The sequence below is a fragment of the Topomyia yanbarensis genome, chromosome 2 (assembly GCF_030247195.1).
Source record: "Topomyia yanbarensis strain Yona2022 chromosome 2, ASM3024719v1, whole genome shotgun sequence".
In the NCBI taxonomy this organism is placed as follows: domain Eukaryota; kingdom Metazoa; phylum Arthropoda; class Insecta; order Diptera; family Culicidae; genus Topomyia; species Topomyia yanbarensis.
Window position 1 is genome coordinate 370873013 of NC_080671.1, and position 27910 is coordinate 370900922.

Genomic DNA, 27910 nt, shown 5'->3' on the forward strand with positions numbered 1-27910 from the left:
CAGCAAAAACGAACTCTTGTCTTTTGGCAAGGCAGTCAAACGCCTGGCATTATGCAATATTAATTCCCATAAGGGAAAATTGGATTAAAACCACTTTGCGCGTTAGGGTCACAAAACCTAACCGAAATTAAGTTTTATTTTTTGTGTTTCGAAGTCAGTCAGGGGTCTAAAATTGGTTGGTTGCCCTATGTAGCAATTTTAAAAGCCACATTGATATACATTTTCTATATCAGGTCGTTTTGAAAGAGTATTCGAGATTTTCTGATTGTCTTTGCCGGTTAAAATTCTAGCAACACTGCTTTAGGTAATAATTGAGTTCCAAAGTTCTCGCAACACGCAAGAGGTACAGGAAAGTCACTGCCCGCTGCTCGCAATAGTGTGTGTTTGTGCGCGAGGTAAGCAAGCAGCAGCAGCGTTTCTAGAGGCATTCAGCTAGCTAGCATAAGACGGAAAATGTATATTAATTCCTGTAATTAGAGTTGTTCTTGCTCTGAGCTGCTTCATAGTACCGTTTTAGTGTTGTAAATAGCAGAAAATACTACAATCAAAGGTGTGCGAAGTTGTTCTGCTACTGTAATTTGGTATTAAAATCCGAAAAAATGTGCAATTGCTTTGTCTGATGAACTCGGAAAACACGATTTTGCCGGATTTTTTTTTGTTGCGTTCTGAGAGAATGAGTGCCGGTTAGTTGCCAGTGAGTTGTGATCTTCAACTGATTGTGTGTGGGTTCTGTTCAGCAACATCGAAACCTGAGTTCTGCAGGTCAAAAACCAGCAGTGTTGTTAGTGTGTGAGAGCAGCTGCAGTCGTTTTGGGTGCTATAGAGATAGGATTTCTGACAGCTCATTTACAACCACAGTAAAGTTACTCAAAAAAGGTGCCTATACACGAGCAGATATTGAATATTGATATTGATAGTAAATCGATTATTTTCAAAATATATTGGTGTAAAGCGGACCCTACACGAGCAGAAATATTGACAATAAACCAATAATTGATCAATATATATCAATATATTGATCGTGTTAGGGCATTTTTAAAATATTGAATCTGTAGAATTTAAATGGGATTGACATATTGAAGCAGTCTTGACAATATTTTATTGACAATATTCTTGTCTCGTGTAGGGTCCGCTTAAAGCGGACGCTACGCGGACAAAAATATTGACAATAAACCATTTATTGGTTAATATATTGACGGTGTGATGGGATTTCCAAAATATTGATGCCATAGAATTTATATGGGATTGATGTATTGACTCGTCAATATTTTTATTGACAGTATTGTAGGGTGAAGCGTCCGCTTAAGTATACATTGAGCAAATTGACGGTGCAAAGCGGACCTTACACGTGCAGGAATATTGTCAATAAATCGATTATTGATCAATATATTGATCGTGTAAGGGTATCTTGAAAATATTGATCATGTAGAAATCAAATGAGATTGACGTATTGAAGCAGTCTTGACAATATTTTTATTGACAATATCCTTGTCCCGTGTAGGGTCCGCTTAAAGCGTCAATCGAGATAAATCCATCAATCTCATTTAAATTCTACAGAATCAATATTTTCAAGATGACCTTACACTATCAATATTTCGATCAATATTTCTGCTCATGTAGGGTGCGCTTAAGAGTATTTTTTAAAATATTGTTGCTATAGAATTGAAATGGCATTGACGTAAAGCGGACCCTACACGAGACAGAAATATTGTCAAAAAATATATTGACAAGACTGCTTCAATCCATCAATCCCATTTAAATTCTACAGAATCAATATTTTCCCTATGACCTTACACCATCAATATATGATTTATTGTCAATATTTCTGCTCGTGTAGGGTCTGCTTATGAGGGGACGTTGAAAATATTGATGCTATAGAATTAAATAGCGGACCCTACACGGGACAAGAATATTGTCAATAAAATATTGTCGTCTTGACAATATTTTATTGACAATATTCTTGTCCCGTGTAGTGTGTTCAATAAGCGGACCCTACACGGGACAAGAATATTGTCAATTATAATATTGTCAAGACTGCTTCAATGCGTCAATCCCATTTGATTTCTACATAATCATTATTTTAAAGATACCCTTACACGATCAATATATTGATCAATATTCAATTTATTGACAATATTTCTACACGTGTAGGGTCCGCTATACGTCAATCCCATTTGATTTCTACATGATCAATATTTTCAAGATACCCTTACACGATCAATATATTGATCAATATTCGATTTATTAACAATATTTCTACACGTGTAGGGTCCGCTAATGGGATTGAGGTAGTCTAGTCAATATTTTTATTGGCTATATTCTTGTCTCATTCAGCATAGTTAAGGCGAATCAATGGTTTTTAATCGATTGAACTTTTACAATGGATTGATAATCAGAGGTCAGGCATAGCTTAGTTGGTAAGTCGATTGCCTTGCTTGGGTTCAATTTCCAATTCCACCCATTTTTTAACACGAAAAAGGTGAATGACAGGTTAAAATCTCTAAAATTGAACAGGAAAAATGAACATAGATTTAAAAATGTTTCAAAAAATGTGGCTCTAACTTAAATGCCAAAGCTGTTTTAACATTGGACTTTTTTAACCTTACTTATAGATCTGACAATAAATATTTTAAAGGAAATTTAAATAGTAAATCATCGAATTTACTAATATAGTTAGTAAATCCGATGAGAAAAAAAAAATTTAGGTTTCAATCTCATGGGTATTGGATTTGAATATATCTTGATATTAATATATGTTACCAATGGCTTTTAAAAATATCCGCCTCAAAATATTAAATCTCGACAAACATATGATTACGGCCTAAAAGCCAACTGTCAAAATCCACTTTGAATGGAAATTCTGGACAAACCGTTACATGCCAATCACAGATGTTGGTAGTAAACGAAAGAGAAAAGTTTTCTCTTTCATAAACTGTTGTGAACTGTGTTCAGCTAGTAACGGTTTATTCGGAATTTCCATTAAAAGTGAATTTTGACAGTTGGCTTTTAGGCCGTAATCATATGTTTGTCGAGAAATAACCTTAAAAATTCCTTTCGCAGTTTGTAAATACATTACAGTATTTCAATTGTGATAAAAACGATAGATTTGACAACACTTCCTATGAGTTCTGAGCTTCGCTGAAAAAAACATCGACTGAAGCACTCACTCAAGGCAGCAGGGCGCTCCTCTCTCGGTGCCATCCGAACCAACAGTTCGTTCCGGCACTCATCAGACGTTCAGCTTCAGCCAGACAGACAGAGAAGTCGCGAAAAAACAAATGGCGTAACATCGTACATTCGAAACGGGACGAGACCGAGCTAAAGTTTGTGTAAAGAAGTGCAGTGCGCTCGTTTCTAGCTAGCAGAAATCGGAATCCGTAGCCAGAAATGCGGTTCGACTCCTGTTTCGTGTAAAAATAAAGTAATTAATTGTATTTAACCGGTGTATAGAATATTATTCAACTTTTTTAGCTGTATATTTTGTAAAGTGCAACTTTTCGGAGAACATCCGCAGTGGACAGCAAAACTATCTCGCGGCGAAAAATATATCCGTGCCCGAATTGTATATAGCTTTTGTGTGGCTGGAACGGAACGGAAGCCCTCTAGGCCGAGCGGCTAGCGAAGCATAATCTCTGCGGTTCCGTTTTTACGTATTTCCTGGAGGAAAAATTCCCTGTACAGTTAGTGATAGACATTTTTCGGCATTTTCACGTTCCCATCAACCGGAGCCGTGTGTGTTTGAGTGAGCGAGAAACCGAGCGTTTCTGGAATATCTTGTCCGACCGATTCCGCGGGTGCACAAGAAGAACAACACCTTCCGACGAGAACGCGAAGAACGGTGGCAAGAAGTGCGGTTTTTCCCTATCGGATCGCGAATCCCAAGAGTCCATCAAGTGCGTACCGCGAGTGAGTGTGTGCGTGTGGTTCTACTTCTGGATCTCGGAAAGAGCCCATAAAATAGCACAGCAAGCACTGGGTGGTAGACGGGCGTGGAAGTGGCTGGTGCAAAAAGTGACCTCTGGATGCAACCATCTCGCGAAGGAAATACGAGGAAAAGTATAAAGGAGTACCTTCGCTAGTGGCTGTGGGAAAGAGAGAAAGCTAAGCATTGTTTGTGTGTGTACTTGGAGCTTCCGGAAGAGTCCCGGGTTGATGAAGTTGCAGATGTGTGTTTTGGCCAAGCAGTAGAATCCTTGTGCCCGGGAATAGAGTGCGAGTGAATTTTTTAGTGGATATAACGGAAAAAGCCATCCAGTGACACCTAGTAGGGAGCTGTAGAGTACATAACACGCTTAATTGGAGAACTAGCGAGTTTTGGTACTGTGTATGTGTGGTCGCCGGAACGACAGGAAAGCGTACCGCAGTGCAAGCTGAGCGATAAACCAAGCGACAACAAACCGTGAATTTGTTTTCAAACAAACGGGGCGAACAGCAAACACAACACAAAGGAAGCATTTTATCTGATCTTTGCGGAAGAAGTCGAGCTGGTGTGTAGACCCGACCATTGCTGATCGTGCGTAAAGGTAAATAAGTGTACCTATCTGGGCTGTTTGAATATTAATTTATCCAATGAAATGAAATTTTGAAGTTTCAAATTATTTTTACTTTTTCGAATGCCTGCATTCTTATATGCACGTATTTCTCAATTTAAATTCTAGATTTGAAGTTACTATTATATGTAAAATAATCAAAAAAAATTGGTTCCCTGCACATTATTCCAGAACCAATATTTCTTGAGCGTTTTTTCAAAACGTCATATCTGCAATGAGTTACTCTCTGTTTATACTTTCTCTTTCGATTTTTACGGCGTCACTATAACACTTTTCATTTATTTTACAGTACAGATCGAAAGACGGTGGTTTTAGCTAGCATATTATGCAAAGAGCTGAGGGATAAATGTTAAAGTGACCGAATTATTAACAGAAGAGAAAGTAAACAAAGAGAGTAACTCATTGCAGATATGACGTTTTGAAAAAACGCTCAAGATTTCTGAAATTCCTAATTTCTGATATGCCTAATTCCTGGCTTTTCGATTTCTAAAATATTTTAAATTGTATGATATTTGTAGATTTACAATAAAGACACGTTTGGTTCATTTTAGGCTGACGAAATTGGGGCATATTTTGCTATACTTTGTTCATTTTAAGTATCAAAAGAAGCTTTTGAGTGCGTCTCAAAACTCACGTTAAACTGACTCACATCGTTCATTGTGTAACTGATGTACTGGCACGTCGACTGAGCAAGATACATGAAATATCCCATGGCTTAGCGACATCGATTTGTCCCATCTTGTACTAGATTCGAACCGGTGTTGATACTGAATGAAATTTCGCTATCTAGAGCCGTCCAGATATACTTACAACATAGCTCTTTCGAACCCAGTACAAGTTTTCCCTCAAATCGATCCCTCGTAATCCATGAGCCGAGTTAGATTATTTGTTTATTTATTGTACCAGCACTTTCAACCCCTTGACCCTAATAGTGGTTCAGGAATCAGAATATATTTCCTTGATTGGCACTTCTCCAGGTTATTCGGAGATTTGTGCCTTGCCATGTCGACTAATTACCTTTCGGGTGGAAGGAAATAGAAGGTCATATTACAGCAATACAAGTACAACACAAAACAGGAAACAGTCTGGATTCTTCCCTTCCGAAGGAATGATGCAACCTACTAATAAAGCCTATAACTCTTTGTCACATTGGGCTAACAACAATAACACATCCTTGAGTTGGAGTTTCCTCTACATAGGTTCATCTATGTGTGGAGAATGTAAATACGGACGCGAAATTGCATTACTGGAAAGCAGTTAGTTATCGAACGATATGAAGTTACGAAACTAACTGCCTGCAGTAACCAATTGCACAAAGATCACAGGATAATACTCAGCACGCTGAATAGTAGCCATGTGAAAGTTGAGTTTGCAATGCAATGCAACAAATTATATGAAATTTTCGGACTCACATCTGGCAAGGCTTTTCATTTTTGGATGCAGCTCAAGAGCGAATCTTATACTTTATCCAACTAATCGACAGTGGCAAAACTGGACCAACAAAATCTGTCGCAGCGCCTGCCAATTTGTCCGTCAATTCAGTTCCATTGATTACCGGAATGACCGGGTGTCCATAAAAGGCAAATTGCATTTGGAATGCAAAGTTCTTCGGTTTGAGCTCGACATGCGGTTAATAGTTTCGATCTTGAACTTGACACACTAAAAGCTTTTAGGGTAGCCTGACCTTCAGAGCAACAATAAAATCTTTTTGCGTGAATTCTCTGTTGTGTCGATTGTACGCCACACAGGTTTACGAAAATTACCGCGTGGAATACTGTGCAGCATCTACCAAGCGAATGGGATTGGTCTAATCTAATTTCATGACAGTAGGACACCAGCTTCGGCTCGGCACCCCTACAAATAACTGTCAGTGTAACAAACTACTTGTTTTTAAAGTAATCGCATCATATATTTCATGTTCCATTGGAAGCAATTACAGTGAAGACCCGATTTTATCAGCCCCCGATTTTACCAGCATTTTGACCCGATTTTGTTAGCTTCTAATGAAAATTGATAGTTGGTAATTTGATGGGCTCTAGCAGTGGAACCATTTTGAATTCGAGTAAATCCTTTCTTGAGCATATTTTTTCTTATCTTAGAGGTTCAAAAAGCGCAGAAATAAAAATATCGATGCATTTTTTTTTAAATTTTGCCCTGTCGGATCCCCTTAAGTAAAACTTAAACTAAATAATCAGAAAGGGTTATGAGGCTATATCTAGGGGCTAAAAAATATTTTTTTAGATCTTCGGTTTCTTAAAAATAAAGCAAAACATATGTCCCGATTTTGCTGATGTCCTTGTTTTATCAGCCTAAAATTCATCAAGGGCTGATAAAAACGGGTCTTCACTCATCCCAAATTAACTTTTGGGATCGCAATCTTAACAGAACTTCCAGAACCCAGCAATCTTAAGACGCTATGCACAAAAAAGTGCTTGTTTCAGAAATATATTGGGTGGTTTTATATTCAAGGGTGTCTCTAGAAAATAGATTGACAGCCCTGAATTACCGAGAGAAAAACTAAAATTTTTAGACTCTAGTGGACCGGGGTTAATAAAACCAACAATGTTTAGATTTTTTTTTCTGTGAGACATTGTTTATGAATGGACCCAAACAATATTCTATAACTATCACGCTTACGTAACATCGATGACAGAGCAGTGGGATTAAGGCCAAGTTTCCTCTGGGTCGTGCAAAACTGAAAAGCAACATCAATTTTGGCACAGAGAACAGACTTCCATCTCAAAGTTGAGTAAAAGGCACATCCTAGGGTAATTGAGATGTTACCACCAAAGGTGGTTCTTTCGTCATTCCTATTAGTGCGTGTGTTTTACTGACTTTATATTCAAGTGGTCGTTATAATTATGGGATATGCCATCAGTATGGTTATCGTAATGGTCTGGCAAATATTTGTTTAAATGACAGAACAAGTATTTTAAACTTGTTTGTTCGAAACTGGATGTCTGTATTCTGTGACTTAGTTGCAACAAATAAAATCTTAAATTTTTTTCTGATTATCAAACACAACGATCATTAATACACACTAGAACTGGATAATTAGTATTCGTGGACACTGCGGTTATCAGCGCTCTCTGAATTAGTTAATAGTCGATTGATCCGCTTCAGGCCTAAGGGACTCAAGAGGAGATCAGGAACAAGACAGAAGCGAAACTAAAGCGAAATTTTAATTGCACCACTGACGATTTAACACGCGTTGTTAGGAGCTTGAAACGTTGGACTAAACAAAACAAAGTACTTGACGTTACACACTTCGAGACAAACAGGCGCAAAATTTAGTCCTCCTCCCGAACTTGCTCACATTTGCCTTCCCTTTATTCTTAAATCGATGTGACCAATCGATTTTTGTGTCAAGAATTACACCAACGTAATCAACTTGATCTGCGAGAATAATTTCCACGTCAAAGAACTGTAACGGGCGAGTTCCGGTTATAATCCTTTGTTGCGTGAAAAACACCACTGATGTTTTATCAACTAATAGTCCAACACGAAGACGCCAACATAACAGCATATAAGACATGCTGCATCAATTGAAAAAGTGTGTCAATACCAATTCCGGTGATCATTATATGATAATCATTGGCGAAATCGTATGTCGGAAAGCCAAGATCATTAATTTTCCTCAACGAGCCATGGCCGACAAGTTTCCATAAAAGTAGGGACGGCACACCACTTTGAGGACATCCGAAGTTGCTCCTTATCTCTACTCATCTTAACAGTTGGTGGAGATGTTGGTTGCTAAGCATTGCGTGTATCCATGATATACAAAGGTACTCCATAATCTCGCGCTGCTTTCAAAATGCATTCAAAAGAGTCAAAAGCAACTTCAAGCAAAAAAAACTCCTAAACTTGCTTGCTTTTGCGAAAACACTTTACCGATGTTATAGACAATATTTGTAACAGGCTGGTGGTAGACTTCCTCGCTGATATGGCCTGTGTTAAGCCAAAGAGGACCAAGCGCCATTTTGAGGTACTTTATCTAAAATCGCTTTAACATCCAATGTAACACCAGGAACTCTAATATCTATTATGTTTTGGGAGCTCAAATAGCAAACAAAAGCAAGCAAGTGTTCTTTGACTTTCTACGTAAATGGTAAGTTATCGAAAAATGAATTTTGGTACGAAAAATACACGAAAAAAATTATGACGCTTAGTTCGGTTTGGCTTAACGCAGGCCATATGTATGCCGTATTCCTTGGTCCTCGTCCAAGCTAACATCGTGAATGTAGTGATCAACCTTCTCTGAGAATGAAGCTTACAACTATTTCCCGCTAAGCTTTCAGGATACATGGTAAAACTACAAGTAAGATCTTTTTTCAAAATTTGCATGTGGTGTTTATATTTTCTTTGATGTATAACTGAAATAGTTCCATCGTTTCCCGGAGACTTACACGAAGCAAAATTTTAAAGCGCCCATTTGATCGATTCGATTTTCACAATTCTAGGAGCAAATGCCCAAGAATCTGAACTACCTGAAAAACGCAGCGGCAGTCGTGAGCGATTGAAAGTGTGTATCAAAAGGACAGCAAAGTACTTCATCTTTGGCAAACGATTACCAGTTTTAATTGCAATGACATGAACGTCTCGATTTCGAAATTTTAATCTACTAGCTTCGTTGACACTTCAGACATGTGGGTAGAGTCCTTTCCAACCACGTTGCTTAGAAAATCGAAGGACATTCCTGTAACCTTTGCGATCCGACTTAAATGACTATCTCGTCTATGCATAAGCTCTTCTACATAACTTTGAGTCTAGCTAGTTTGGAACCAAGAGGTTCCCCGGAAAGTATGCATAACTCGAAGCGTACTAGCCTCTCGGTATGCTACTAATATGAATGAGTTTGTTTAATCCACGATCTCATCCAAGTCACTTAGAGATTCAATCGCTGGAAAATATCCTTGTAACTTAGTCGTTGAGCTCTCTGCGTAGAGGTCGATATCTAGCGAGATATTTCAATCATTAACCCTCCGGAAGTCGCGCAAATGGCACACTGAACGAGCAGCCGCTTGTGCGCTAAGAGGATTTTGCTAGATTTTCAGAGCAGCGTGAACTTAGTGCACTGGCGTGACTACCGGAAGGTTAAGGACGATATACTTGTGATAAGGGTCGAGCTCGTTGGGTACGAGCAAGTTTGCCAACTCATGCGTAATAACGTCAGAGCAGAGAGTTACACCTAACACCTTCCCTGCCAGATCGTGTGAACGTTGGGCGAGTTCCTATATAGAATATGTGTAGATTTGTACTGCTCAAGTATTCCATCAATTCATTACCTCTTAAAGTGATATTTAATCGAGCTGCCTCTAAATATGTGCTGGACATGTGCATCTGTGCCGATTGATATAAGCGTGGTGATAATTCAGTATGTGGCACATATGCCGAGCAATAGACGTGTTTCCTGTTCAGCCAGCCGCGAGTACGGAGCAGCATCTGGACTTAGGAACTGCTGATTTCAGTCGCCCGTTACTACATGGGAGCAGGAACCCAGTGGGTCAATTCGTGGTTCCACCGGATGCTACACTAGTTTTATACGATGAATGATAATAGGCTTTAGACAACAGCTACAACATTCAATGGAACGTCTAAATCATCGCGGAGAACTTATAGGTCGTAAAAAATCTTTCTTAGTCAGGCTATTGGACGTCACCGCGCAGTTCTAAGCCATACCTTCAGTCTTGGACTCGAAAAAACAAACTCATGTACACTACAAGTCTCAGGGCGCCAAGGTCGGGCACACTAGTGATATGGGGGAACTCACTTCCCTCTAGATCTGTACCGCACGCTCAAATTGGCGGTTCGCCGGAACATTCAACGTGAATATGTAAGCACAGGTATACAAACAATACAATATGGACGCAATGTTACATACCTGTTTGGCGGGAAAGGAGGAGGGAGATTGTTTCTCTAATCTTCACATCATTTGGTATTCTTAGTACGTAGTACGGGGCTGTCCATAAATGATGTCGCGTATTGACAGTTGAGGAAGAGCGCAACGTAACATGAATATCCGAGATAAAAAATAAAAGATAAAAATGGATTTGAGACGTACTAGGGCAGCGGAGATAATAAAATCAAACAACCCGCTATCTAAATGAACGAACGCGGACCCGTAAACCCATGCGTTCGCGCGATCGTTATTCGGTCACGTCCAAAAGCCCCTAATATCGACCCTAGTAGTATAGGTGCATCACTAAAGTTGGACCAATTAAAAAAAAGCAGATATCCACTAAACAACACGTTGGTGACATGGTGACATGACCGGGAACTCAGTGATATGGAGAATCTCACTCTTCTTGCATTCAACACGTTAACATCCACGTACGCCAAAACCTGAGGTCTTGCAAACATGAACACGTCTCAGATTAAGTGAATGTTTTTTCACTAATAAACTTATAAAAGCGGTCTCAAGCACGGAACCCACACAAGCTCATGTTAGCGCGGTGATGAATCGGTTACGTCCAGGAAATGTCTACCTTCGGTGCTAGCAGCCTAGGTCCATATTTTCAGTTGGATCAATTAGAAAAATATGAGGCTCATATTCACTAAACAACACGGCGACATGACCGGAAATTGTAGTGGTATGGGGAAATTTACTCTCTTCTCACATCTGAACTATTCACTATAAATTAAGTATCAGATTCACGGCCCGCGTGCGATTATTCAAGAATACACGTAAATATGCGAATGGCCAACTGGGTTTAAATTTTCATACACGCTAGCACATGCGACAAACACGTTAACCTACAAACACTCGAATCCTTCGCGATCATTCAAGCACACCTGCATTCGCGATCTCACAAAACAGGATGATGCCTCGATGACTAGCTGAACGTTTTAGCGCTTTAGGGGGGGGGGGGGGGTGTTTAGTCATAAAATGTAGAAATTTTTCGTGAACAATTCAAATTCTTATTTCAAATGAGTAGAAACACCCCTCAATAGAAAATTTATCTCAAAAATTCAACGTAGGTGTTAGGTATTTTTCACAAAGAATGTGTATGCAAAGTTTGAAATAAATCGGTTAAGTAGTTTTTGAATTGCAGTTAACACCGCAGATCGTATTTTTTTTTTCCAGAGACGTCCCACAAAAAGCTGCGCCGTCGAGTTTCTTGTCGATATTTTTGCATGGAAAAATAACAGAAATAATAATACATTATAATGTACAAAAGTTTCGTTTAATTCAATGTTCGCAAGAAAGTTTTTTTTTGCACGCTGAAACCCTTACCCCCCTAAAATATACAAACGCGGTCTTAAGAGCGAACTACAACTCTCGTTCCCAGCAGCCAAGGCCCACACCTTTAGTTGTACCAATCAGAAAAATTGACGCACTTATCCACTAGACAACACGTTCCATGGCGACTTGACCGGGAACTCTAGTGATATAGGAGAGCTCACTGTCTTCTAGTCTACTGTCTGAAACATGCACCGAAAATTAATTGTCAGAAGCACGGTCCTCTCGCGATCATTCAAGAACACACGCGAATATGCGAATGGACACATTGCAGTGCTACGAAAAAAGGCGAGAAGCACACCAAGTTCGTTCATTCGCGGGCGTGTGCGAATAGCATGCCTAGCGCTCTTCATCGTTCGCGCCTCCGGTGAAGCAAAATTTCGAGCGAGAATACTTGCGAGAAACCCAAGTTTTCATCTAGTATGTAGCGCAAATTCAGGAAGCTTTTCTCGCGAATGCTCGTGTGCTGTTTTATCTCGCAAGCGAGAAATGCGTTGAAGAGCACAGGCGAGTGTGTATGCACGAAGAGCATGGGCTACTAAGAGTGTACTCGTTATTTCGCGCGAACGAGGAAGGCTTTTTACGTGCCAACGAACGAGAATAGCATCACTGATACATGGTTATAAAATCGAATTAATACACCCGCAGTTATATACTCGCAACATTCAAACGCCCACGCGTTCCAACACGTAAACGTGCAAACGCTCGCGCATTTCGCGATGATACACACCATCGTGAGGTCCCTACGTATGTACATATCTGAGCTGCACAATGAATATCACATTCAGAATTACGGCCCGCTGCAATTGGCCTTAAGCATTGTTTTGGTGGGTGACATTTCCCGTATCGTTTTCAATTGTAGTGAGTGAATTTGACGGGCAACCCTTCTGAGACTAGCTCTACAGCTCCAGTAGGACAGCTCCAAAAAAATAAATACGCGTCGATAGAGCTGCATCAAGGAAGCCGGTATGGTTGATTGGGCCTTTTCTATGTTGAATGCTTTTTTCTGCTCTCACCTGCCCAAATCAACGTTCAGCCATTACTTAGTTTTATGAGGTGTTCGGATTACTAATGTTCATTTTTCGGCGATACTAAGGCGCACGGGAATATCCAAACGATCATACGCTAATGTAAACACATTTTTTACGCCAAATCACAAACGCCCTAGCATGCACGACATACAAGTGCCCACACGATAAAAAGAATGCGCAAAATAACATACAAGCGCTCAAATTTTTCTCGATAGTGCAAACCCGGTTTCAAATGCGATTACCCACGCAAATTTACACTCAAAATGTAGCAATCATATAAACGTCCTGACAATTTACCTACAAATCTCCGGTCTTGCGCGATTGTAAATTGTGTAGACGTTCTTGGAGACGACTGGGATTTTTATCTTTTCCGCTTCGTATAAGCCCAGATCTGGTCAGAGCATGACATCGTCCTGTGGGTGATGTTTCTCAATGAAGGCCGCTTTGCGAAGAAAAGAAGTCCGGTTTTGAAATTCCCTTCCCACTGATTGTCAGCTACAAGAGGACTTTATTTGAGGAATTTGTCTGGAAGATGTACTTCATCTCGCTGCTCACCTCCTTTCTAGGGAACCTGAAGTAGTCAGTATCATTCCCGTCGACGGCCATTGAGCCTCAGATACATCTCGTCGTCCATAAGCACAGCCACATTGCGCGTCGCAAGGAAGTTTCTTTATGGCTTTCGCCATGGCTTCCGGAAACAAACTGATGTAGCTGTCAAATTTTTCCTGCATGTAGCCTATATATATCGACAATTCTCGGATGAACTCACCACCAGGTGGCAGTATAATAATCGCATGAGAACTTTGCGGACCTTGTCTCTTTTATTCCTAGCCTTATATAAAAACGAATTTAATTTCTTTACCACCCGATGCGGTTTAAGTTTTACTTATTACATCATAAAATTTGCCAGATATTCAAACCGCTTGCCATTTACCACGGTTGGTGGATTCAGAATAGTTATGATAGCACACTGTCCATGTCGCTCAACTTTACCTTTCCCCTTCTGAAGCGAAATCTCCAATATGGGTAACAATCTAAGCCCTGAGACAAGAACAACTTGCAGCGGGGTAATGAGCCTATTTTCGCACTATTTATATTATTACCCTATCTATTTGAAACTAGAGCAGCGTCTGCCATCTTTGTTTAACGCATTGGATAAAATTGTAAAGCAATAATCGAGGAACTTGATTCAAGTTTTTGTTGCGCTCAAACACGAACATTGTATAGTTTTCAGGAATTTTGTGTTATTATTTTGGTTTTTAAGAACGAAACAAGTATTGATGCCAATTTATTCGAATTCCGTCGATTGTAGGCCGACTAATTGATGAAACAGTGAGGCATCCTCCCTAATAGAATCAAAATTCGCTATCCTAACATATCGAATCGCAATGGCAACAACAAAAAGCGTGGGACTGCTGTCTGCGATGCCAGTTCAGCATCTTTTAAGATACTGCCTTTGCCGGAAAAGCTTCCAAAATTCACCTGGAAGTAGATCGTATTGCAGTAGTTCTGTTGGATAGCAGTAGTAGTGCACTAGCAGCTGTAGTGTAGTGTTTGTATATCCGCATCACATCTGTTGAGAGTAGATACACGCAACTCCCGAGATCCCAATTTGGCAGCAAGAATCAACCGTGGCGCTGCGGCAAAGATTGGCTGAGGGTAGTGAGAATGCTGTGATGTGATGATAGTTTCGGGTTTATTTTTCTCATTGCTTGCCATACACCCCTAGCCTAGTCGATTCTATGTTCCACACCGATCCGGTTAGAGTGAGTGCAATGGTTGTTGTTGTCAATTCGAGTGCCGGAGGAGAGTCTAGATCGGGAGGAAGGGCTTACGGCAGCAAACGTATAGACACAGGTCAGGGAACGCACATTGTAAGAGCTGTGCGAGAATGATGTGTATATATTACAGTGATGGGAATTAATATAGGCGATATGTGAATCGATTATGACACGGCAGGGTTGAAGTTCTACGAGGACCTATGTATTGAATTTACTTTATTGTTCGATCAATTCCCTTAAATTGATTAAAGATTCAGTTATTTCTTCTTGGATCCTGAAAAGACATTTCTAATGATTATGGATAGAAAGTGAGTCAAATAGATCGAAAACACGATTAGGGATCTAGAGATCAATGTATTTTATTTCCCAGTGTACCTTCACAATTATTTTCTCGGTTGTATATTGTGAGCCGTAAGCATAACAGAATCGGTAAAGCCGTAAATGTTTGCTGTCATAGATAGTCCACGGTACAAGAGGTAGGCCGAAACTCGAGAATTATTATGCCGGAGAGAGCGAGAGGGACCGAAACGTTTCATCGGTCGTTTTCTCGCATTTTTCTCTCCGCTTTGAGTGTCTGACGTTTCGTTTCTGGATGGCTCTTTCATAGATGTTGTTCTGGTTTCATGCAGGACTGTGTTTGTTATACCGTATAGTGCTGAGTACCCCGAATTGTTGACATCGCACTGCGTTTGTGTTTGTGTCTTTGAGGAACTCAGAAAAAACATACTGATGTGAGTGTTGCCTTATGGGAACGGGAACGCCGTGATGGAGCACTGCTAAATTGAGTGGACCACGAATGTCCCACTACCAAGGTTTTTCCTCAAGGGCCAATAATGATCTACATATTATAATCTGCTATGGCTTAGTGAACAGAATTGACCAAATCTACTGTCCGATGGATTATAAAGGAGATTTTCATTTTAGAGCTGTTCAAATAGGCCAACAATAATTTAATAGGTTCCCTAATATAAATTCCAATTTTCATATTTTGTTGCAGAATGAAAAATGTCAACATTGCATTTTCGCCACTGGACAATATAGCTATGATCTAGAAGCAGTAGCATACACACTTAGATTCATTGCAGATGCCGAAATGGTATTACCGATTTTTGTACCGCTGTATCGCCGGTAAAACTATTTTAAATTTTTTTTTCGGTCCTAGAACCAATAGAAAATAACGCTGATATCCACTAGACAAAATGTTCCATGATGACATGACCGAGAGCTCTAGTGATGTGTGGAACCTCACTCTCTTTTAGAATCTCAACCGCGCACGAAAAATTAAGTAGGGGAACCCGGAGCTTTTCGGACCTATCTAGACAATTCACCCTTTTAGGTGGATAGATGTGAATGAATTTATCGGTCAAAGGTCCTAATTGTTAGTTGGTGCCATAAAAATTCATTTGCATCACTCCATGGTAGGCGCCAGGCGCAATTTTTCAAGACTACGTTTTCCCATCCTTTTACAATGTTAGGGTAATTCGGACTTCCCTACGGGGTAAAACAGACCGTCAATTTTTTCATTTTTTGCGATGGAATCATGTTTACCTATGAAATATTTATCGGAGAAACTAATTAAGAAACAAAAAAATAATTGCGCTACAAACACTTAATGTGGTTAGTCGCAGCTGTCGATTGGCGCTTCATGTATTTTCTTTGCTGCTGCGTGTGCGTAACCGCAAGCCGCTGAACGGTGGTTGATGGAATAGGGGGTCCGAATAGTCCCGTACGCGCATTTTGCACAAAGGTGGTGAGTGTCTTGAAAATCATCTTGATCACGATGCTGTTGGGAATCTGTGATGACATCTTCACAGTTTCCTACTCAACCCTCAAGAAGGTAAGCTAAATTCTGACTTCCAGAAACATCGCTCCCAAGACCTAATGAAATCAAAAACATCTTTTTTTTCATTTTATCAGTGAGAAAGTCCGAAAACACTCGATCATTTGCATTTAAAATTACAAGTTCATTGAAACTAGGGAACTGTAATTAGCAGGGCCTCTGAGACTCCTTGCCTTTTTGAGGGTTAAGGACATATCTTTCCTAAGTGTGTTCAATAAAAACGTAAATTGTCACCGTTTCGGTAATTCGCTGTCTGTCTATTTTTCATTGGACACGTTCCTAAAAATCTTGATAAAAGGAAAAAAAACATGTATCACGTCAAAAACTCGGAATAATTACCTGTGTTTTCAGCCAAACAAAAATCATTCCATAAAATAGGAGCCTCAAGCTTTTCAAAACACATGCGTGTTATTTTTTGCACTTTTATTTGTTGCTTTAATCACGGTTTTACCATATAATGATTTCTGTTTTGAGGATGGCAAAAAATTAGACAAATTGTATCTCCTTTCTAAAAAAACAAAGAAAATAATGTTTAAGAATAGCGGTTCAACGAACGGGCACAAAGTCACGATTTTTTGAGAAGCCGAGAGTGTCCGAATTAACCCCACGGTCTTAATAGCCCCGGGTCCCCCATCCTATTCACGATCCGCGCGATCATTCATGGATACGCACGAATGTGTGAATGGTCACACGGTAACAAAATCGAATTTTTACACACGAAGTCACATACGTGCTAGTACACGCGACAAAGGTGAACATACAAACACTTGAAGCTTTCGCGATCATCCACTCACACCTACACATGATTTCGCAAACTTGATAATACCACTGTGCTAAAGTGAAATTTTCAGCACTGACATGATCTAATCACAAAAAAAATTGATATGAAGCCTTGTGGAGAAACATATTATGTTTATTTCTGAACAGGCAACAGTAGCACTGTTCAATTCACCTTTTCACGACATTCTGCAGCGCAAACACAAATCATTTCCTTAACCTTATCCCAACCCACATCCTGTTCCTCTCCCATGGCGTTTTTGTGGTCTGCATGGACCATTCAGCTATTACCCCTCCTATCATCGGCCTGGGACTGACTTGCGCTCCCTTTGCCCCGCAAACGCTGCAAAATGAAATGAAATTGGGCTATTGGAAAATATCTAGGAAAATTGTATTGAGCTCAGGAAGGTAAAAGTGGCACAGCTTCTAGCATTACAAGATGAACGCTTATCTTTATCAAAACGGGTTTTCCGTGTTCGTTGGCTCCAACAGTTTTACGGAAAAATAGCATTGAAGCGCTATATTCGCTGGAAACAAGTTGGGCATGAAAGGGTTAAACTTGCTTGCTCGAACCTGGATATATGTTCTAATATATTAAATTATATCTGTAATATATTAAATTATATCTGATTATCAAATAAAACAATCATTAATACACATTAAGACAGAAATAATAGCTAGCAGAATAGTTGCAGGGAAATTAGTATTCGCGAACATTACGGTTACCAGTGCTCTCTGATTTACTTAATAGTCGATTGATCCGCTTCAGACCCAAGAGGAAATCAGAAAGATGACGACTTGGCACGCGTTGTTAGGAGCATGATATATTTTATTTGGCAAAATAGAGAACTTGATGTTACATAATTCGAGGCAAACGGGCGCAAAATTTAGTCCTCATCTCGAGGACCGGTGCACCGGTGTTTACTTGGCAGACAGTTTCCACTTCGCCCGATTTTGCAAATTTTTGGGCGGAATGAGATCTCCTAAGCTATAAGCTACAGTTCCATAAGCCCGCCCAAAAGAGTTTATGCACTCAAAGTTACATACACGCTAGCATATGCGACAAACACGTTGACATACAAACGCTCGAGCCTTTCGCGATCATCCACTCACATATACGTCCGCGATCTCGCAAATAGGATAATAGCGTTTTAGTACTTATACATTTATGAAGGTGGTTTCAAGTATAAACCCACAAACGCCCGTGTTCGCGCAGTCATGAATCGGTTACATCCGGAAGTTTTTATTCTCAGCCCTAGCACTCATTCTCTTCTAGCATCGGAACCGTACGCTGAAAACTAAGTATCGGATCCACGGTCAGCACGATCATCCAAGAACACACGTGAATATTCGAAAGAACAGACGGTCATAAAATCGAATTTGTACTCGCGAAGTTACGTACACGCTAGCACAAGCGTCATCCGCGTGATAGATTTCGTTCACTCCCGAGCCCTGCGCGATTATACAGGGTGTTTGGTTCATGGTTAAGAATCTCTCGGGGGGTGATAGACTGCCATATTTGGAGAAAAAAATTGTTCTACACATACCATCAAATCTCAACCGTTACAGAGTTATTGAACTTTTTGTGTAAAAACTTATTTGTCTTAAAGTACCTCTAACTTTAAAAGTATACTTTGTATTTTAAATATTTTAGTTCCATTCGAAAGGTGAGAAAATTTCGCATTGAGTGATGCCCTTACATGTTTCAGCTAATGAGTTTAAGTAGCCTTTTCAAAGTAATTTATTGAAAATTAAACAATTTTGAACGATTTTTCGTTCATTTCTTGAAACTCCTTATAGTTAACCTCATCATTTTAATAATTCAGATTGTTAGTCTTGATAAGCTGCTTAATTCGTTCTTTGACATGATACACTTACCTTTTCTTATTTTCATGATTTTGGGTTATTCAACTTTGATATTTTTATCTCATTTTCACTAGTACCAGCTCTAATTGAAAAATTAAGGCACTTATTGTACTGTTTTTCTTTTTATTCGAAAGCCATGAAAATTTTACATTGCAAAATGTAGTAATACCTTTCAGTAAAGTGAATTTAGTATTCTTTTAAAAGTAAATTAGTTTAAAGTTAGTTCTATTATTAGCATTTTCGTTAATTTTCTTAAAATAGTAAATAATAAACATCACCATTATTATCATGGCAAAAATGCATCTCAGCAAGTTCTACAGTTCTTTCTTTGACTCCATTCAATTATCTCTTTTGGTTTCGACGCAAAATCGTTTTTATCACATCGTTTCATATGGAAAAATAACGATTTCGAACCCACTACATTTGTGGCGAGCTCATGCTGTGTTAACTATTAAATAGCAGCAAAATGAAAAGAGATATAGACAAAGTGTCAAATAAAAAGTTATAGAGAATATTAAGGGGCATCAAATGAACAATAGTAACGATAAATTTTGTTGATTAATAATTAGAATAATTAAAAAACTCCAAAAAACACGAATTTTGAGTTATTTCGTTAGTAAAAAATCATTTAGTACACTTAACTAAAAGATATTTGTACATACACTGATAGGACATTTTCTCAGCTTTCCAATGAAATCTTGTAAATAACGATATAAAGCATATTTTTTAGATTAGTGTCTTTTAAGCACTTGCAAGTCGGTTACAGGAAAAGTATAGTAATGAAATTACAAAGAAATGAGAAGAGATAGAAATATAACGTCCAAGAACAAATTATGAATCGTCCTAAAACCCAACTTTTGGACAATGGATATTGCTATAATCATACTTCATTATTTCGAGAAAATTAGCATTTTCCAGCCGATTTTGACAGATAAACGCAATTCTGAAACGTCATTTAGTGCCATTTTAGCTATGAGTCGATTTACACCAAAAGAACGCGCTGAAATCGATCGTGCAAAATAGAGCACGTTGCCTAAAAGGGCAGATTGTTGACAACATCTCTGAATTATATCAAAGTGTTTGTTGCATTGTCTTTGTTTTTATAAACAACAATGTGTGACGCGGAAAATTCCCCTCTCGCAGGTTGATGGGATTGACGGTATTGTAAACATCACCATGCCACAATAGATTCAATAGTTATCTAAATATAAAGACCTTCGCTCTTTTTAGTTTTTATTGGCACCAAGTCCTACTACTAGAGGTTAATTAGTTCCTATTGTAATAATCCATCAATCATTTTGACTACTCAGGATTTTATATAAGAAGTCCGTTTCAAAATGTTGATTACAATTCGCCTCGATAGTGGTGTATCGAGGAGGCCGGGAGGGCTGACATGAGCCTTTTTTCTGTTCTGTACCTTTCCTCTATTTACCCGCTCATAACCCACAATCAACCAGTAACAAGTAGATAATTGAGAAAGGATGTGCTATGTCTGATGGTTGGCTATTCAAGTATTAGTAGTGTTTGAAGTACTAATATATTTCTTTCATGTGATGATCATAACTTCAGCTGTATCTTGTTCCTGTGTAATCTATTACGTCTCTCGTATATTGTCTTTTAGTTCTTCTTTTCAACTCATGTACTGCCATTCTACACCCGCCTTCAGCTGAGTCAGCAAAGATGATGATAATGAACGTCTTAACACTCACACATTCTCAAACGCGGTCTCAAGCAGAAACCTACAAAAATGCCCTCGCGCGCGCGTTTACGAATCGGTCTAGTCCGGAAGTCCGTCCTTGATCCTAGAAGCCTGGGTCCATACCTTCAGCTGGACCAATTAAGAAAATACGCTCATACCTATTAGACAACACGTCTTATGGCGACATGACCAGGAACCCTATCGATATAAGGGATCCCAATCTCTGCCAGAGTTTTAACAGCACACCGAAAATTTGATATCAGACTCACGGTTCGCGCGATCATTCAGGAACACACGCAAACATGTTCAAAAATCACGTAAGCGTACAAACGTTAGAGCCCCTCGCGATTTTCCAAGCAACCTACGTCCACGAACTCGCAAATGATTACACCCCGGTGATAAGGTGAATGTCTCAGCACTCATAAACTTACCAACGCGATCTCAAGCGTCAACCTACAAACTCCCTCGCTCACGCCATCATGAGTCGGGATCGTCCGGAAGTCTCTATCCTCGGTACTAATAGTCTAGGTCCAGTCTAGGTAAAATTGAAAAATAAAGAAAAAGTAACTCCCATATCCGTTCAATGGCGACATGACCGTGATCTCCAGTGATATGGCGTTACTCACTCTCTGTCAGAATGTGACCCGTACACCGTAAACTAAATGAATGACGGTCCGCGAATATGTGAATGGCCGCAGGGTTTCAAAATCGAATTTATACAAGCGAAGTCACACACACGCGCGAGCACACGCGACAAATATGTCGACATACGAACGCTTAAGCCCTTCGCGATCATCCACGCACACCTATGCCCGCGATCACGCATACTTGATAACACTCCGGTTATTATGTGAACGTTTTAGTACATTCGAAGTTACAAACGCGGTCTCAAACGCGAATCTGCAAACGCGCGAGATCATGAATCAGTCACGCCCGGAAATCTTTACTCTTCATTCTAGCAACTCGCAAAGCAATAAAACTCGTATCCACTAGACCACACGTTCTACTGAGACATGACTGGGAACACTAGTGATATAAAAAACCCACTTTATTCTAGAATCTGAACCGTACACGAAAAAATAAGTAACAGATTCACAGTCCGCGCGCGATCATTCTAGACTACACGCGAATATGCGAAAGGCACACTGCTATAAAATAGAATTTATACACGCGAAGTTACATACACGTTAGCACACGTGACATACAAATGCACACGCGATCGAACACGTTAACGTACAAATGGTCGAGCCCTTCGCGATGATACACGCTATCGCGAGTCCCTACACCCGCACATACCTGAATCGCGTGCGCGAGGGCATTTTTATAAGTTTCCGCTTGAGATCGCGTTTGAGAATGTGTGAGTGGTAAGACGTTCACTATCACCATCTTTGCTGACTCAGCTGAAGGCGGGTGTAGAATGGCAGTACAATGAATATCACATTCAGAATCACGGCCCGCTACAATTGGCCTAAAGCAGTGTTTTAGTGGGCGCCATTCGCCTGTCTCGTCTGCAAATTGTAGTATGTGATTCTTACGGGGAGCCCTTCCGAGAACCGAGCTCTACAGCTCCAGTAGGACAACCCACGAAAAAAAAAATGTGCGACGCGGAAAACTTGTCAACTTACCCCAGCCCCGGGGTGTGTTGGCGGCATGTATAGACTGTTAGCGGTACGCCAGAAAATAACCAATCAAGTAACTTCAGGGGTCCCAATGGAATGTGCTGGATGTCTTTTCAATAAAAAAGGAATGTTAACCGACGTTTGCCAGTATATTTCAATATTCGAAAGACAAATTTCGGTATTCTTCTGACGATTGGCCGGAGTAAAGGTTTCCTGGATTGACGAGATACACAAGAAAAAGAATCTCTTACTTTGAAGTGAAACCCAGAAATAAAAATATGTGATGACTATTTTGGTACCGCCAATTCGCCCCGCGTGCGTCAGCGCCAACTTACCCCAATCGCATATTTTCCAAAAAAAAAAAAAAAATTAAAGAACAACTTTTGATTGTGGATAGGCGTAATATCTGTACTGAAAGCTCCTTTCACGCACTATTGAAAAGTATAATCATTCGTGGAATAAATCTAAAACAATGTTCAAAACTATGACAATTTACTTAGGGGTCGTAAACAAATGATGTAGCTTGTTTTCGGAGTGAATTTCTTAGTACGTTTCTAGCTATATCTCAGTAACCAAGTAGAATTCTGAAAACGCCACTTTGTAGAGATTTTTGACAAATAATTCTGCATATCTAACTCAGTTTACCCCAAAGTGGCGTTTGTCATAGGATAGCACAACAGCGACGACATGTCTTTGTAAAATGTTTGACGGCTTATATCAACACAATATTTTCATTATAACAGCAAATTGCGTAAAAAATAAGCCGATTTCATGACAAATATAATGTTGATAGTTTTGTTTTGAATTGTATATGTCATGAAGCATGAAGAGAAGTTCTCTCAGCTCATAATCCTGCAGCTGCGAATGATTCTACGTTCAAGTTAATTCACCTACCAAACCAAGTCTACTAGTTAGAAAAATTAGCTAACTACTGTAGCAAGTTAAATCCGCATACAAAATCTTTTGGTCTTTTTTGCGACCTTGCAATTCCGCGAATCGAAAAACTTACCGCATAAAAAACCGCGTGAAAAGTTACTTGTATGAATTCAAACGCATTTCTCTTAGGAATGGAGCAAAAATAAATTGTTTTCTTTAATCAATAAGTTTAGATGCCCTTTAAAAAAATTTAAATTTGATGCTACGTCGCACAATTTCTGACTCTATACTCCCCCTCGTCACACTCCGTCATAAATTTGGTTTAACACCCTACCCCCCCAAATTCTACATCATTATTTATGCATGGTCCCTTAGTATGCTCGAAAACACAATATTGCCCAGTACTTCTACAAAACAAAATATTATATGTCTATTAGAAACGAAATAAAGAGGACTCCGACAGCTTACCCCAACCGCAAAATAGCCCCGGGCTCCTCTACACTCAATATAACAATCAGAATCACGACCAGCAGTAATTGGCCTTAGGGTTCGCAGTACCGACCTATTTTGGCGAGAACCGGTACTGGGGTACTGAAGCCCCCAGTACCGGTAGTACCGGTAAAGTACCGGTACTCGAATATTTTTTTCAAAAGTTTCGAGAAACTCCTCAAAGTGAAATTGAATGTTCAAACTGATGTCTCATTGCAGCAGAAGGTATTTTTTGAATGCGGCACCTTCTTTTATTTCGAGATCTAGGCCACTTTGAATTCAATAACTGTTAAGCGGTGCGACTTTCGTCGACATCCACAGATGGTAAATGTAATAAATTCTATTATCAACCGTAACTCGAAGTGAGAATGCAAATCCGTGTGCGTTGGTTGCATTTCTTTGCGGCCTTATCGCTTTGCTGTAAATTGGTTTCGACTTTTATTTAAAATAAAGTTCCTAATTTCCTAAAAACTATGAAGTTTTACTTACTTTTCCTATCACCAAAAATTACGAATCGCTCCATTCGAAGCAGTTCACAAATCCTAAAATTATAAACCACTACATCGCTGTTCATTCTTTTGTAGATAAAGATTTAAGCGCAAACCAAATACAGACATGACCTAGGCCACAGTCTTATTACGCGCCACTCAGTGAATAATTGGAACCAATCAGAATGTTGCTAATAAAATAATCAAAACAAATTTTCACATCTCTTATGCTAGATGTGAGTACTTTGAAATTTAGTAGAAGATAGTTGAAATTTTATATCGCCCAAATAGTGCAAGGAATTTAAACATATCGTTCAGTACAACGGGAGTTAGTAATGTTTAACTTCTAGAATTATTATGATGACAACCCCACCTCATTTCCCCACAAAGGCTTAAGCTGAATGATTTATCTAGAAGATAATTAAATATAATTAAAAGCCACCTTGTAGACCGATATATGGAAACGGGTCCCACTACAGAGCCTACATATGTTTCATAAAAAATTGTATGGTACCGAAAATACCGGTGCTGGCTTTTGTTCAGTACCGGTATTACGGTACCAACAATGGGTCGGTATTCCCGGGATTTTCGGTGCCGGTATTACCGGTACCACAACCCTAATTGGCCTTAAGCAATGTTCTAGTAGGTGTTATTTTCCGTTTCGTCTGCAATTATAGTAAGTGATTCTGACGGGGTGCTCTTCCGAGAACCCAACACTACGGCTCTAGTGTACTTCTCAAAAAATGCAAGAAATCGCTCATTTTTACCTAACGAAGTTTCGATAAGTCCTACAGAGCTAGTGCAACGATCTTACTGACTCTTGGTTGTAGTTTTTTTTCTCTATTTTTGGTCTGTTTATACATTATCTTTTATTTATAGTTTGGTACGAGATAACCATGTTACTATCTGCAAACTGAAATTGGTTTTCAAAGTAGTTTAGGTGTTATGAGAACTTTGTAGTCCACACCCCTTCATGGAAACTACTCTGTCAGAATTCGCATAACGGTCTCTGAACCGATGGACAAATATAGAGTGGTACAATTTTAAATCAAATGGGACTGCTATGCGAAGAACGGCAAAAATGTTCTCATGTAAAATGTGTTTTCTTCAATAAGAAGAATTAAGTACAAACGTGGACCACGGACGCTTGAAGTGGTTCGTTGCATTTTTTTATCCCATAGAACCTTGTCGTATATAACATAACATTAATTTCGCACTATTAATCTGTGTATTTTTTTCTGATTTCTTTTTCTCGTAAATGGACGCTGCTTCTTCCGTCGGCCTCTCACACCGTAGCTGCACTATCCACTCGAGCCAGAGGTGGCCGCTATGAAATTGCTTGGCGGCCATGACGACGGCGGCGGGCGTGGAGCGCCCATTCGGTCACAGGACGATGCTGCAGTGGGCTACGTTTTTCAGCGGCATCCGAATGAGTCCGAGTTCAACCAGTTTGCTCACAAACAATCCCGATGGGCTTCCGGGGACGACGCCATCATCGATGTAAGTATCGCTAGTCTCGATTGCTCTTGGACACAAATCGTCTATTCATTTCTGTTAATTATGATTGATTTTCTTTTTTACTGCTTTTCAGAACCAAGACAAATGGAAATACAATCCGACCCTTACCAACAACAGTACGGGCGGATTGCTTCCACCGCCGAGCATGCCTTCGATGAACAAGCACCAAGCACACCAGCAAATGCAAGCCCAGCAACAACAGCAGCAGCAGCAGCAACTGCCAATGATCAACCATCCTTCCCAGCTGGCGAATCATTTGAGCCACCAGAACCATCTCAACCCGACAATGCTCAATCACACAGCCATGGGCAATGCGGCGGCAGCTGCCGCTGGCATGCCGACGATGCAAATGCCAATGCAGGGCGCCGGAATGTACGATCACCTGCACCCGCCGAATGTGAACGTCAACGGCGTAGTGCCCAAGCATCCGCAGGGCCAGGAGCAGTTGGTGTTTCTCGGCGGGGGCCAACAGTACGGAGTCCTGGCTCCCCAGAACCAGTACATCGCTAGGAACAACGCAGCGGTAAGTGGACGAATGCTGGCTTTTGTTTAGGAAGGCGACTTTATCGCGTCGGAAATGGAAGTTTATTCGTAGATACTAAGTGGAGCGCGTGCTTGATCAGACATAGGGGGTTGGCTTTTATGTCTACACGATATCTAGTTCAATCTTTATTCTCAGTTAGTTTGCAAAACATTCCTGTGTAAAAATCTAAGCCTTTGTGGCTAAGCACTTTTGCAACAGGTAATCGAGTCCGAGTATACTGGCCATTCTCCTTTATTTATATACAAACCTGGTATGATACAGATTGTTCTTATGTGTGTTTGTGCCCAAAAGAGAAACTGAATGTACCGAATGGTATAACCAATGAATAGCGTAATTAATAGCTCATCAAATGGATGGCTTTCCGGCGAATAAGTACCAGAATTCTGCATAACCGTTGATTCGCTAATGTTGAAATTAGCACACGTTTGCCTGTTCAAAAGTGGGTAAATTATTAGGGTGCACATTGGGCTATCGAATTGAATTCGACTGATTGCATTCGCGGCCTTGTTGGATTTGCTACTGCAACATTTAAAGAATATTTTGCAAGTGAAAACGTGAAGTTTTCCGTGGACTTGCCTTGCGCTAATGTCTCGTTATTAAATCCTAACTTTATTAAATATAGAACTCGATCTCGACGAGTCGTAAATCGTTTCGTTTATATACATTTTATTTAACATTATATCGAAGAAAATATCAGGGTGTAACACTGTCAAAAATCTGGAAATAGGTGCAATAATAACCTCTACCGGATAAATGTGGAATTATGTGTATTCTTCTACAATCATAAACTCGTACGTCTTGATATATTTACACATGGGCTTCGATAAATCAGAGAGTTTCCATTTTTTGATATATTGTATTTGATTGTATTCTGGGTACACACGTAGCTTTAATTCGCATGTGGTCTGTGTTAATTTAAGGGGATTAAGCGCCATTTGGAGATACCTGCCTGAAAAATGCTGTCGTTAAGTTATTTTTGAGAACTCAAATAGTAACCGAATGCAAATTAGTTCCCCTAAATTTGCTGTGTCTACGCTAACTTATTAAAATTTGAAATTTGGGATGAAATATACCAGAAAAAAGTTGTGGCGCTCACAGTTCGGTTTGGCAGCGCAGGTCATATGTACTTAAAACTTCGACGGGATGGGCTGAAACAACGGGGCCATTCAAATAACTCTTGCATGTCGCGCATCAACAGTAAAAGTTTCACTCTCAAGACAAAGGTCAAGATAATTTCACCGATGAGCATTGTGTCTGGAAGGATGAAATGAGATATTTCATGTCGGGAAACAAAATTACATAGGTAATGGTCCTACTTGGAACCTACTAAGCAAAGTTTCTCACGTTCGGTAAACATGCACATCAGTTGAGTTTTTCATTTTCGTTCCGTTCTCAACAATCAATTTGAAAGGTGTGAGATTAGGGAGTGTTACCCTATATATAGGCGCGCACAGTAAGTACACTCAGGTTTTTTTTACGCGGGGGATACGAGCCGCGTAAATGAAAACCGCGTAAATGAAAACCGCGTAAATTTCAAAATCCGCGTAAATGAAAACCGCGTAAATTTCAAAATCCGCGTAAATGAAAACCGC

The 27910-nt window shown here is 39.7% G+C and overlaps 1 protein-coding gene across 5 annotated transcripts in view; it reads left to right on the forward strand.

Moving 5' to 3' along the window:
* Positions 1–407: 407 nt before the first annotated feature.
* The window catches only part of LOC131684512 (maternal protein pumilio), a 389632-nt gene continuing 362129 nt past the window's right edge, over positions 408–27910 (forward strand). The window contains exons 1-4 of one of the 5 annotated variants that reach the window (XM_058967459.1): positions 408–550; positions 3451–4523; positions 25553–25756; positions 25848–26297. In XM_058967459.1, coding sequence (XP_058823442.1) covers positions 25586–25756; positions 25848–26297 — 621 coding nt within the window. In that variant the 5' untranslated portion in view covers positions 408–550; positions 3451–4523; positions 25553–25585. Of the gene's footprint in view, positions 551–3152; positions 4524–25552; positions 25757–25847; positions 26298–27910 lie in introns of those variants that run through there. The other 4 variants (XM_058967462.1, XM_058967460.1, XM_058967461.1 and 1 more) reach the window with 4 other exon arrangements.